Raw genomic sequence first — 13,978 nt, 5'->3', positions numbered from 1 at the left:
CTTTCAGAGGGTTGTGAATCTTTGGAATTCTCTACCCCAGAGGGCTGTGGAGGCGGAGTCACTGAATATATTCATGGCGGAGACTGACAGACATTTCCACTACAGGGGAGTCGAGGGGTATGGGGAGAGAGCGGGAAAGTGGTGTTGAGGCCAAGATTGGATCAGCCATGATCTTATTGAATGGCGGAGCAGGCTCGAGGGGCCGATTGGCCTACTGCTGCTCCTGTTTCAGCTAGCTTAGTGTCAGTAAGACCCACCTTGGAAGGGAAAAGCGGGCAATGCAGATACGAGCAGTCTTCAAGGTGCTGGGGCCCTCGTGATACCAGGTCTGCTGATGCTGGACATAAAGAAATATTAAAAGATCAAATTAGTGCAGTATTTCAGCCAAGTATATTAGTCATGATTCCCCACATGGGGTCGGGGGTTTTCAACTGCTGCTAAGTTAATAAATAAATTATATATATATATACACACACACATAGCTTCTCCTGTTACAGCTACTTACTAAGTCACAGACATATATTGCTAATACACCACAAGTAATTTCACACCCTAATACACCACAAACATTTTCACACGAATACACAACTATTTTCACACCCGTCACACACCTCCTGTCGATTTTTCTTCGCATCTTCTGTCTTCTCTGTTTTCTTTAAGGCATCAGCGCCCACCACAGACAGGATATTGCGTAACCTGGAAAAGAACGCACAACAAATTCAGGAGTCCGGGCAGACAGCAACTTCTCCAACGAGGTATCCAGGGGGCATCTCCAACAGCGCAGCGCTGTAACCTCAGGGTCAGGCCCCTGTTTTTGATGGCACAAAAAGTCACAAGATAGAAAAATAAGTACGGAAAGCTCTGAACGAGCCCAGAATGCTGACTGTACCCACCAGCTAAACCCAACTCTATCAGCCGGCTGTAAAATTCGATTGACAACTTGCATTTATATCGTGCTCGATACATGGAGAGGTGCGTCTCAGGGCACTCAGGAACGTAGATGGCGAAAGGACACTGAGCAGGAGGATCCAGTGGGCCGAGCAAAAAGTCAGACTAAAGAAAACTACAAATGCTGAAATCTGAAATAAAAACAGGCCTGGAAATACAGGTCACTCAGCACCAGCGAAGAGAAAAGACCGGTTAACATAGGACTCCAAGGTTCACCAGACTGATTCCTGGGATGGCAGGATTATCGTATATGGGGAGATTGGGTCGACTAGGCCTGTATTCACTAGCGTTTAGAAGAATGGGAGGGGATCTCATTGAAACGTATAAAATTCTGACAGGGCTAGACAGACTGGATGCAGGGAGGATGTTTCCCCTGGCTGGGGGTCTAGAACGAGGGGTCACAGTCTCAGGACACGGGGTAGGACATTTAGGACTGAGATGAAGAGAAATTTCTCCACCCAGAGGGTGGTGAACCTGTGGAATTCTCTACCACAGAAGGCTGTGGAGGCCAAGTCACTGAATATATTTAAGAAGGAGATAGATAGATTTCTAGACACAAAAGGCATCAAGGGGTATGGGGAGAGAGCAGGAATATGGGATTGAGATAGAGGATCAGCCCTGATCATATTGAATGGCGGAGCAGGCTCGAAGAGCCGAATGGCCTCCTCCTGCTCCTATCTTCTATGTTTCTAGGGCCGTATGGTGGTGGCGGGGGGGGGGGGGGACAGAGAATGCGCTCCAGTGCCGCTGGAGGAACCCAGATAAGCCTCAACCTGAATCAGTCAACCTGAATCAGATATCAAGTGAAACAATTCCCAATTGGAAATGGAGCATGGGGGTGGAATTTTAAAAAGAGCAATTCTTTTACTTAAATAGCTGTGATCATTTTCCTGTTCAGATTTTAGACACACAGCACCCTCTTGTGTTTAGAAACAGCGCTCCCATTCTCCTGGACAGGGCAGGAACTGGGAAATGGACAGGCTCCCAAATGAATGTTGCTTGCCCTGCGCGTGCATACGTAACGATGCTGCGGGTGCACAGGCCGCCACTCTCGCACCTCACCCAGTCATACTGTAGGTGATCACTGCCATAGTCATCTCGGTTTTTTTTTGCAAGGACTGTCACCAGCAATTCAGTCACCCCCCCACACCCTGTGAAATTCTGCTTCGGAGGTCAAAAGATGAAATTGAACCTTTAAATGGGGAGAACTTTTTTGGAACAATTGGCCGTGGGTTTTCAACAGACAGGCTGGACCAAAGCAGGGAAGAGATGGGCTGAAAGGCAGCTCGCTCAAAACACTGGAAGAATGATGCGGATCCAGGGCTGGCCGGCATGGAGAGGTAGGAGGCTCGTTCCAGGGCACGTGTGGCATAAACACTGGTCAACAGAGAGCTTCACAACCCAACCCCAACCCCAGCCCCAACCCCAGCCCCAACCCCAGCTCCAGCCCCAACCCCAACCCCATCCCCATCTCCATCTCCAGCTCCATCCCCAACCCCAGCTCCAACCCCATCCCCACCCCCAACCCCATCCCCAGCCCCATCTCCAACCCCAGCTCCATCCCCAACCCCAGCTCCATCCCCAACTCCATCCCCACCCCCACCCCCAGCTCCATCCCCAGCCCCATCCCCATCCCCAGCTCCATCCCCAACCCCATCCCCAGCTCCACCCCCAACCCCAGCCCAAACCCCAGCTCCATCCCCAACTCCAGCTCCAACCCTAGCTCCATCCCCAACCCCAGCTCCATCCCCAACCCTAGCTCCATCCCCAACCCCAACCCCAGCTCCATCCCCAACTCCAGCCCCAACCCCATCCCCAACCCCAGCTCCATCCCATCCCCAGCCACAACCCCATCCCCAGCTCCAGCTCCATCCCCAACCCCAGCTCCATCCCCAACCCTAGCTCCATCCCCAACCCCAACCCCAGCTCCATCCCCAACCCCAGCTCCAGCCCCAACCCCATCCCCAGCTCCATCCCAAGCTCCAGCTCCATCCCCAACCCCAGCTCCATCCCCAGCTCCATCCCCAGCTCCATCCCCAGCCACAACCCCATCCCCAGCTCCATCCCCAACCCCAGCTCCAACACCAGCCCCATCCCCAACCCCAGCACCAGCTCCATCCCCAACCCCAACCCCAGCTCCAACACCAGCCCCATCCCCATCCCCAACTCCATCCCCAGCTCCATCCCCAAGGCTCCATTCTTTACAATCTCCGTATTAAATATTTATGCACATACTCTATTTGGACATGACTTTTATGCACAATGTAAGAAGGTGTGTTGTTTAGACAGCACACAGTGTGCTTTGTGTAAAGGTGAAAGTTAAACTATTGATAAACAAAGTAATATTTCCTATCCTAAACAGCTCCAAAGTGTCTGTGCCACAAGCAGAGCCATGTGCCCTTAGTTTCTGCCCGGCCTGAATGCTTGCACTGTATTCCCGGTGATGGACACCATGATCACAGACCGTTAGATAGCTGCAGCAAGCTGATTCCACTTCATTAATCAATCCTGGGTCATCAGATCACAATACTTGCACGTAATCTTCGAGTGTAATCGGACCAACTGTGTCGCCCATTATCAGCGGACCGTCCATCATCAACGAAACCCCACTCACCCCCCCTCCTCACAGCCAATCTCACCCTCCCCCTCCTCACAGCCAATCTCACCCCCCCCTCCTCACAGCCAATCTCACCCCCACTCCTCACAGCCACTCTCACCACCCCCTCCTCACAGCCAATCTCACCCCCCCTCCTCACAGCCAATCTCACCCCCCCTCCTCACAGCCAATCTCACCCCCCCTCCTCACAGCCAATCTCACCCCCCCTCCTCACAGCCAATCTCACCCCCCCTCCTCACAGCCACTCTCACCCCCCCCCTCCTCACAGCCACTCTCACCCCGCCTCCTCACAGCCAATCTCACCCCCCCTCCTCACAGCCAATCTCACCCCCCCTCCTCACAGCCAATCTCAACCCCCTCCTCACAGCCAATCTCACCCCCCCTCCTCACAGCCAATCTCAACCCCCCCTCCTCACAACCAATCTCACCCCCCCTCCTCACAGCCAATCTCAACCCCCCCCTCCTCACAATCTCACCCCCTCCTCACAGCCAATCTCACCCCCCCTCCTCACAGCCAATCTCAACCCCCCTCCTCATAGCCAATCCCACCCCTCCTCACAGCCAATCTCAACCCCCCCTCCTCACAGCCAATCTCACCCCCCTCCTCACAATCTCACCCCCCCTCCTCACAGCCAATCTCAACCCCCCTCCTCAGCCAATCCCACCCCCCCTCCTCACAGCCAATCTCAACCCCCCCTCCTCACAGCCAATCTCACCCCCCCTTCCTCACAGCCAATCTCAACCCCCCTCCTCACAGCCAATCTCAACCCCCCTCCTCACAGCCAATCTCAACCCCCCTCCTCACAGCCAATCTCACCCCCCCTCCCTCACAGCCAATCTCAACCCCCTTCCTCACAGCCAATCTCAACCCCCCTCCTCACAGCCAATCTCAACCCCCCCCTCCTCACAGCCAATCTCACCCCCCCTTCCTCACAGCCAATCTCAACCCCCCCCCTCCTCACAGCCAATCTCAACCCCCCCTCCTCACAGCCAATCTCAACCCCCCTCCTCACAGCCAATCTCAACCCCCCCTCCTCACAGCCAATCTCAACCCCCCCTCCTCACAGCCAATCTCACCCCCCCTCCTCACAATCTCACCCCCCCCTCCTCACAGCCAATCTCACCCCCCCCTCCTCACAGCCAATCTCACACCCCCTCCTCACAGCCAATCTCACCCCCCCTCCTCACAATCTCACCCCACCCCCTCCTCACAGCCAATCTCACCCCACCCCCTCCTCACAGCCAATCTCACCCCCCCCCTCACAACCAATCTCACCCCCCCTCCTCACAGCCAATCTCACCCCCCCTCCTCACAGCCAATCTCACCCCCCCTCCTCACAGCCAATCCCACCCCTCCTCACCCCACCATCACAGCCAATCTCACCAGGCCACCCACCATCACAGTAACCCCCACTAGAGCTAACCGAACTTCACCTCTCTCGTCGCTCTGCTGGTCCTTCACCAAAAAGCGTGATTGGCTCTCCAAGTGCTCGCAGGCAGGCCTTCACTTCCGCGTCGTCTGTAGAAACGTTAATCTGCCGTGCTCGTTTTCTGCGCTCGAACTCTGCCAGCACCTCAGCCTGCCTCTCACTGATGTGGTCTTCGATATCATAGAAGTCGTCTGGACAGGAGAGGATCAGACTTACACACAGCACTGATTCCCAATGGTGGGAAAAGATTTTGTGCCCCTTGCGTATTCACCCTCCCACTCTATGTTGTGCACAATCTCTGATCAATAATATTACTTGGATTACATAGAATTACAACACGGAAACAGGTCATTCGCCCCCAAATCAGGCCGTGTTGGTGTTTGCACTCCACATGAGCAGAAGTCCTAATCCTGTGTGCCCGACCTATTCCCGTTTCCCTTTATCCCCCAATTCCTTCAATCACCTCTGACTTATTCTTAAATGTTGACATGGTCACTGCTTCAATCCGGTAGTGCATTCCACAGCCTCACAATCTCTGTGTAAAAAGGGTCTCCCTCCTCGCTGTCCTAAATCTCTTACATTTAATCTTAAGTCTCTGCCCTCTTGTTCTAGACACGTCAATCACTGCAAAGTTTCTTCCCGTCTACTCTGCCTCATCCCTTCATCATTTTCAACACCTCTATTAAATCATACCTTGATCTCCTCTATTCTAACAAAAGCAGCCCCATTTTTTCTGCCCTCTTTTCCTAGTGTATCTGTGCTGTACCCTCTCGATTGCCCCAACATCCTTCCTATAGCCCCAAACTGCACACAGCACGCTAACTGTGGTCTTACTAAAGTTTTACAGGAAACTTTGGTTTATCCGGAGGTTGTATGTCCGGAAACCTTGATCTACCGGCAGAAATCAGGAGCTGTTTTGTTAGGTTTTTTTTTTCTTCTCGTGGCTTTTTTTCCAACAGTCAGGCTCTGCAAAGTCTCTCTGAAGCTGTTGCTAAGCTACAGAGACGCTTCTAAGGTACGGCCGACTGTTTAGAAGCTGTTGCTAAGCAACAGTGTTTGTTGCCAGATACAGAGCTGCAAATCTCCGTATGCTTCAACATTAACGCTGGTATGTCTGGCAGTTTTGATAGATCGGCAACAGCTCGGTCCCGTCGGTGCCGGATATAACAAAGTTTCCTGTATATAGAGTCGCCATTACATCTCAACTTTTGCTTCTTCGACAGCACCTCCCAAACCCGTGGCCTCTGCTGCCTAAAAGGACAAGGGCAGCAGGTGCATGAGAACACCACCACCTGCAAATTCACTTCCAAATCTCTCACCATCTTGACTTGGAAATATATCGCCGCGGAGTCAAAATCCTGGAACTCCCTACCTAACAGCACTGTGGGACAATGGTCCCTCTAAAAAAATTTTTAGTGCGTGGTCCCTTTAAATTTGCTGCGCGGCCGTGCATGCGCGGTATCTTCTCCAGCGGCAGCAGCTGGCGAGCGGCCTGTGCGGGACCTCCCGATTGGTGCGTGGCCACACACCTTAGGGGGAACATTGCTGTGGGAGTACCTTCACCACACGGACTGCAGCGGCTCAAGCAGGCGGCTCACCACCACCTTCTCAAGGGCAATTAGGGATGGGCAATAAATGCTGGCCTTGCCAGCGACGCCCACCTCCTGTGAATGAATGAAAAACATTTTTATATTCTTTCCATAAATTCCAGTAGCTATTTTATAGCCTCATCCAATTGAGCTGCTTCTTCTAAAGTCTTATGAATCTGAACCCCAAATCCCTCTGCTCTTCCATATCACCCGGCTTTCCCCCATTCAGTGGGTCGCACTTTCACCTCTGAGTCAGAAGGTTGCGGGTTCAAGCCCCACTCCAGAGACTTGAGCACAAAATCTAGGTTAACACTCCAGTGCGGTACTGAGGGAGTGCTGCACTGTCAGAGGTGCTGTCTATCGGATGAGACGTTAAACAGAGTTCTCACATGGACATAAAAGATCCCATGGCCCTATTCAAAGAGGAACAGGGGAGCTCCCCCACCACCCCCCCCCGGGTGTCCTGGCCAATATGTATCCCTCACCAAAACAGATTATCCGGTCATCATCATATTGCTGCTTGTGGGATCTTGCTGTGTGCAAATTGGCTGCTGCATTTCCTACGTTTCAACAGTGACTACACTTCAAAAAGTGCTTCATTGGTTGTAAAGCATCTTGGGACGTCCCGCGGGCTTGAAAGGCGGAATCTAAGTGCAAGATTTATTTATTTTTTTCTTTCTTTATAATTATTATTTTGGTTAACCAAAATGTACCACCTCATATTTACTGACATTGGATTCCAAATGCCACATTTTCCCAATCTACCACCATATCCCCTGGCAGCTTCCTTTGGTGCTTGCAATTTTTTAATTTTACTTATGCCTATTTTACAGGAAACTTTGGTTTATCCGGAGGTTGTATGTCCGGAATACTCGATCTAACGGCAAAAATCAGGAGCCGTTTTCTGTAAGTTTTTTTAGATCTCGTTCTTTTTTTTCCCCCAGTCAGGCACTGCAAGGTCTGTAGCTATAGCAACAGCTTCAGCTAGAGACGCTTGCAGCTGCAGCCGACTCTTTAGAAGCTGTTGCTAAGCAACAGTGTTTGTTGTCAGATATGGAGATGAAAACCTCCATATGCTTCAACATTAACTTTGTATGTCCGGCAGTTTTGATAGATCGGCAACACGCCGGTCCCGGATATCACAAAGTTTCCTGTAGTATCATCTGCAGATTTGGACCCCAGTCCCTCTAACCCTTTCTCCATATCACAGTGTACAGAGGCAGTCCCAGAACAGAACCCTGGGGAACAACATTACCCACTTCCAGCCACTCAGAGAAACTGCCCTTGACTCCTACTCTCTTTTCTCCCTTCTAACCAGTATGTGGTCCCTTGTCAAAGGCTTTCTGCATTTTCCTCAGCCACCATATCCGTCACCTCCTCAAAGAACTCGATCAGATTTGTCTTCCTTTATGAAATCCCTGTTGGCTGCTTCCGATCATTTTCTCTTCATCTAGATATTTATTCATTTCATCTTCAAAGATTGCAAAATTTTCCCTACCACAGATGTTAAACCAACTGGCCTGTAATTAGCCGAGTTACCTCTGTCCCATTTGTGAAAATGAGTACTACAGTGGCCACTCTCCAGTCCTCTGGCACTCATCCACTCTCAATAGAGCCCTGAAATATATTTTCTCCGATCTCTGCTGTTTCTTCTCCCATTTCCCTCAGCATCCTTGGCCGTGTCCCATCAGGCCCCAATACCCTGTTCTCTTTTAGATAAACTGATACTTCTCTGATAATTTCCTTAATCATTTCCATTTACTTATTATATCTCTCATCTCGCTTTCAGCCATCATCTCCAGTATCTTGCTCTTTGGTAAGCACTGAAGTGAAGTACTTGTTAAGTGTCCCTGCCAATTCCACTTATCCTCTGGCCCAATGTTCACTCTATGCATCCTGCGCAACGCCAATTCTGCCAACAGGCAAGAAAAAAAAATCTGCATCCAAATTCAGGAAAAACTCTGCTATTAAATTCCTCTCTAGCTGCCTAAGGCAATCAAACCTCTGAAGACTACAACTGCACTAGACACAATATCCTCGGGAACACAAGGTCTCAGAGGACCAGAAAAGACTAATTCCATTCATCAGCTGCTTCCAAAGTTAGACATGCTACTCCACCTGAACTCTTAAGAGCTCTGTCTGCAAAAAAAAAGTATCCATTACCCCTTAACAACATCCTCTGCTTCTACTGCCTCCCTGGGTAGACGCTTCCACATGTTCACCACCCTCTGTGTGAAGAAGTGTTATATTTTATCTGTGCATTCTCCTTTTGTTGTCTAAATTTGAATCCATGCCCCTTTGTCCTTGGTTAACATTGAACATGACACCGGACACCAACTTATCCGTATCCTGAGATCTTAAATACCTCAATAAGGTCACCTTTCTCCCCCATTGTGAACATTGCTAAAAGCTGTGGTCTGTTCGCAGCGCAGGTGTGCAACCTACAGGAGACTTCGTTATATCCGGCACCGACGGGACCGAGCTGTTGCCGATCTAACAAAACTGCCGGAAATACCAGCATTAATGTTGAAGCATATGGAGGTTTTCATCTCCATATCTGACAACAAACACTGTTGCTTAGCAACAGCTTCTAAACAGTCGGCCCGTACCTTAGAAGCATCTCTGTAGCTTAGCAACAGCTTCAGAGAGACTTTGCAGAGCCTGACTGTTGGGAAAAAAAAGCCACGAGAAGGAAAAAAAACCTAACAAAACGGCTGCTGATTTCTGCCGGTAGATCGAGGTTTCCGGACATACAACCTCCGGATAAACCAAAGTTTCCTGTATTTATCAAACCATTTATCCCAATATATTTATGGCCTTTCCTTATTCCGGTTCAACCCTGACTGAGCAGAGAAGCAGGAGACTGCTGCCCAGGCCTCTGCTAATGCTGCTCGGAAGACTGAGGGTGTGGACAGGGTGACTGACCTGCATTTGCTCTCTCTCTCTCTCTCCGTGCAGTTGGTACATCCCTACAGCAGCGAGGCGGAGATCAGTAATTCACCGTGGGGGAAATTCTGGGGGTGAATCAGTGTCCTGCCACTCCACGGCACAGCACAGTTCTGGCATGTTCTGCTGTCGTTCAGCCCTTGGACTGAACAGGTTTTAAAAGTGTTTTCACTCACTTCGACCTGGCTACAACCATTGCCTTGCAATGTCATGAGGCACTAAATTCTCTTCCACCTACCATGATCCCAGCGGCCACAGGTATTGATGGAAGGGAGCAAAATATTTCTAAAACACCCAAAAGCTGGGCTTTGTTTTCTTTGGAACCGAGAAGGCTGAGCGGAGATTTAATTGAGGTGTATAAAATTACGAGGGGCCTTGGTAGGGTGGATAGGAAGGACCTATTTCCCTTAGCAGAGAGGGCAATAACCAAGAGGTGTAGATTTATAGTAATTGGTGGAAGGATTAGAGGGGAGTTGAGGAGAAATGTTTTCACCCAGAGGGTGGTGGGGGTCTGGAACTCACTGCCTGAAAGGGTGGTAGAGGCAGAAACCCTCATTTCATTTAAAAAGTAGTGGGATATGCACTTGAAGTGCCGTAGCCTACAGGGCTACGGACCAAGAGCTGGAAAGTGGGATTAGGCTGGATGGCTCTCTTTCGGCCGGCACAGACATGATGGGCCAAATGGCCTCATTCTGTGCTGTAAACTTCTATGAAAAGCAGTTATTTATTATTGTAACTCACAGTTGGATTTCTGAAATGTTTAGCAATTTTTCAGTGACTCCACATTTTCTAACTCGATCAGATGCAACAATCGCCAATGGCACCGGTAAAAGACATTCGTTACTTACTACCAGATATGTTGATATGCCCAGCTTCTATCCCAACTTTTACAGCATCTCTTCCCAGATAGCCTCCATCTCCTCTGGAAATCCTTTCCCTCTCCTTCTCTTCAAGGCTTCCATAGTAAATCCGAGATCGCTTCGGCAATGGAACATCATCGTCATCAGACATTTTCGTAATTTGAGATAGGATAACTGTGGGTGGGGAAAACTCGCAAAATTAAACAACTATTTTGACCATTGCTGAAAGATGAAAAAGACAGGGCGTTCAACTCTGAACTAGGCGAACAAGTTTTAATCTGTATCTGTGTGCATCTGCATACTTGAATGAGGGGATCAGTCCTGGACAATTAAATATGTTCCTACTTTTCTCACTCATTAAGTCAGGTATAGCAAGAGCAAGGTGCAGAGTAACTGCCTTCCGAAATGATCCAAAACACTCCCTGTATGGCAACAGATTAGATGCAGGGGAACGCTCCCCTTTCCTGACCCAGCAACATGTCTTAACTCCAGCCTTAGAAGACAGTGGTCATGTTATGGTCACTCTCCAGAACAAGGGGGCATAATCTTAAAATTAGATTTAAGGAGTGAAATCAGGATGCACTTTTCCACACCTCCAGCGTGATCCCACCATCAAACATATCTTCCCCTCCCCTCCCCCTTCAGCATTCCGAAGGGACCACTCCCTCCGCAACACCTTGGTCCACTCCTCAATCATCCCTAATAGCCCCTTCCCACGGCACGTTCCCGTGCAAGTGCAGGAGATGCAACACCTGCCCTTTCACCTCCTCCCTTCCAGGTGAAACAGCGATTTACTTGTACTTCTTGCAATCTAGTATACTGTATTCGCTGCTCACGATGCGGTCTCCTCTACATTGGGGAGACCAAACGCAGTTTGGGTGACTGCTTTGCGGAACACCTCCGTTCAGTCCGCAAGCATGACCCCGAGCTTCCGGCCACCTGTCACTTTAATTCTCCGCTCCACTCCCACTCTGACCTCACCGTCCTCGGCCTCCGACACTGTTCCAACGAAGCTCAACGTAAGCTCGAGGAACAGCACCTCATCTTTCAATTAGGCACTTTACAGCCTTCTGGACGCAACATCAGGTTCAACAATTTCACACCATCACCTCTGCCCCTATTTTTTCACATGGCAGCTGTTGATGATTCTGCCATCCCCATTTACACCTCTTCTAGACTCATATCTTTTGTTTCTTTACTTGTCCCATTATCATTTCCTTCCTTTTGCTTTGTACAATCATACCTTTTGTCATTTAATCTCTCCTGCCTTCCACCCTATCACAGACCTCCCTTTTTGTTCTTTCCTCCTTTTCCTGCCCCTGCACTAGCTTAAAATCTGTTACATCTCTAACTTTTTCCAGTTCCGACGAAAGGTCATCGACCTGAAACATTAACTCTGTTTCTTTCGCCACAGATGCTGCCTGACCTGCTGAGTATTTCCCGCATTTTCTGCTTTTATTACTGCCAATTTGAGTACCTACCCATTATCCCGACTCTCTGTCTCCTGCCGTTCAGCCAATTTCCGAATCAGGTCAATAATTTGCCCTCGATTCCATGGGCTTCTACCTTAGTTAACAGTCTCTTATGTGGAATATCAAATGCCTTCTGGAAGTCCAGATAAATAACATCCATAGACATTCCCCGTCCACTACTTTAGTCACCTCCTCAAAAAATGCAATCAGGTTTGTCAGGAATGACCTACCTTTCACAAATCCATGCTGGCTCTCTCTGATCAACTGAAAATTTGAGGTGTTCAGTCACCCTATCTGTAATTATAGACTCTAGTAATTTCCCAACAGATGTTAGTCTAACTGGTCTATAATTCCCTGGTTTCCCCTCTCTCGCCATTCTTAAATAGACAAGAGACATGCGCAATTTTCCAATCTAAAGGAACGGTTCCTGAATCGAGAGAACTCTGGAAGATGATAGTTAGGGCGTCCGCAATGTGCTCACCGACTTCCTTTAAATGGAAAAGCAGAATATTTTTTGAAGGGTGAAAGACTAGTAAATGTTGGTATTCAGAGGGATTTGGGGGTCCTTGTACACGAATCACAGAAAGTTAACATGCAGGTGCAGCAAGCAATTAGGAAGGCAAATGGTACGTTAGCCTTTAGTGCAAGGGGGTTGCAGTATAAGAGTAAGGACATCTTGCTGCAATTATATAGGGCCCTGGTGAGACCACACTTGGAGTATTGTGTACAGTTTTAGTCTCCTTACCTAGGAAGGATATACTTGCCTTGCAGGGAGTGCAATGAAGGTTCACTAGATTGATTCCTGGGATGAGGGCGCTATCCTATGAAGAGAGATGGAGTGGAATGGGACTATATTCTCTGGAGTTTCATAGAATGAGGCAATCTCATTAAAACAGATAAAATTCTTAAGAGGACTTGACAGGGTAGATGCTGGGAGGATGTTTCCCCTGGCTAGAGTCTGGAACTAGGGGACAGTCTCAGAATAAGGGGCCGACCTTTTAAGACTGAGATGAGGAGGAATTTCTTCACTCAGAGGGTTGTGAATCTTTGGAATTCTCGGCCCCAGAGGGCTGTGGATGCTCAGTTGTTGAGTTTATTCAAGGCGGAGATCGATAGATTGTTGAACTCTAAAAAGAATCAAGGAATATGGGGGAAGTGCAGGAAAGTGGAGTTGAGGCAGATCAGCCATGATCTTATTGGATGGCAGAGCAGACTCGAGGGGCCGAATGGCCTACTTCTGCTCCTAATTCTTATGTCCCTATGATGCAACTAGAATGGTCCCATATTGACTAACACTCCATTGTAAATCCTTTATGCCATGCAGAATTTCCAGTCAGCTTCGCCCCTCTGCACCTGCTCTTACAGCAATGTGGATTTTCAGCCAGGAAGAAGATTGGCAACCGTAGGAATTGTGTACTGCTGACTGACATCCTCTGCAACCTGCTCCCAGCCACAGCCCCATGCTGGGTTTGGATAGGCTAGACGGGAAAAGGCTGTTTCCGCTAGTTGATGGTGCAAGGACGGGGGGGCGGGGGGGGGGGGGGGGAACACAGATTTAAGGTTTTGGTCCAGGGGGGGATGTGAGGAAAAACTTTTTTATGCAGCGAGTGGTGAGGACCTGGAACCCTCTGCCGACGGAAGTGGTGGAAGCGGAGACACTCAATGTTATTCACAAGATATATTAATGCTCTAGACAAGGGAACTAGATGTAATATCTCCAAATTTGCAGACGACACAAAGCTGGGTGGGCATGTGTGCTGTGAGGAGGATGCCGAGAAGCTCCAGGATGATTTGGACAGGTTGGGTGATTGGGCAGAAGCATGGCAGATGCAATATAACGTGGATAAATGTGAGGTTATCCACTTTGGTAGCAAAAACAGGAAGCCTGATAATTATCCGAATGGCAATAGATTGGGAGAAGGGGAAGTGCAACGAGACCTGGGCGTCCTTGTGCACCAGTCGCTGAAGGCAAGCATGCAGGTGCAGCAGACGGTTACGAAGGCAAATGGTATGTTGGCCTTCGTAGCAAGAGGGTTTGAGTATAGGAACAAGGATGTCTTGCTGCAGTTGTACAGGACCTTGGTGAGACCACATCTTGAGTATTGTGTGCAGTTTT

The 13,978-nt window shown here is 49.3% G+C and overlaps 1 protein-coding gene across 3 annotated transcripts in view; it reads right to left on the bottom strand.

The window, feature by feature from the left end:
- prpf4 (pre-mRNA splicing tri-snRNP complex factor PRPF4) overlaps positions 1–13,978 on the bottom strand; it is a 43,959-nt gene that overhangs the window by 29,124 nt on the left and 857 nt on the right. Inside the window, exons 2-6 of one of the 3 annotated variants that reach the window (XM_085965889.1) lie at positions 12,627–12,683; positions 10,379–10,564; positions 5,000–5,186; positions 612–696; positions 258–337 (exon numbers count right to left, since the gene is read on the bottom strand). In XM_085965889.1, the coding sequence (XP_085822015.1) occupies positions 258–337; positions 612–696; positions 5,000–5,186; positions 10,379–10,541 (515 nt within the window). In that variant the 5' untranslated portion in view covers positions 10,542–10,564; positions 12,627–12,683. Of the gene's footprint in view, positions 1–257; positions 338–611; positions 697–4,999; positions 5,187–10,378; positions 10,565–12,626; positions 12,717–13,978 lie in introns of those variants that run through there. The other 2 variants (XM_085965890.1, XM_085965888.1) reach the window with 2 other exon arrangements.

Source organism: Somniosus microcephalus, chromosome 23 (assembly GCF_052327205.1).
Source record: "Somniosus microcephalus isolate GS21.2 chromosome 23, FLI_Smic_1.0, whole genome shotgun sequence".
Lineage (NCBI taxonomy): Eukaryota > Metazoa > Chordata > Chondrichthyes > Squaliformes > Somniosidae > Somniosus > Somniosus microcephalus.
This window is presented reverse-complemented; position numbering and strand designations above follow the sequence as displayed.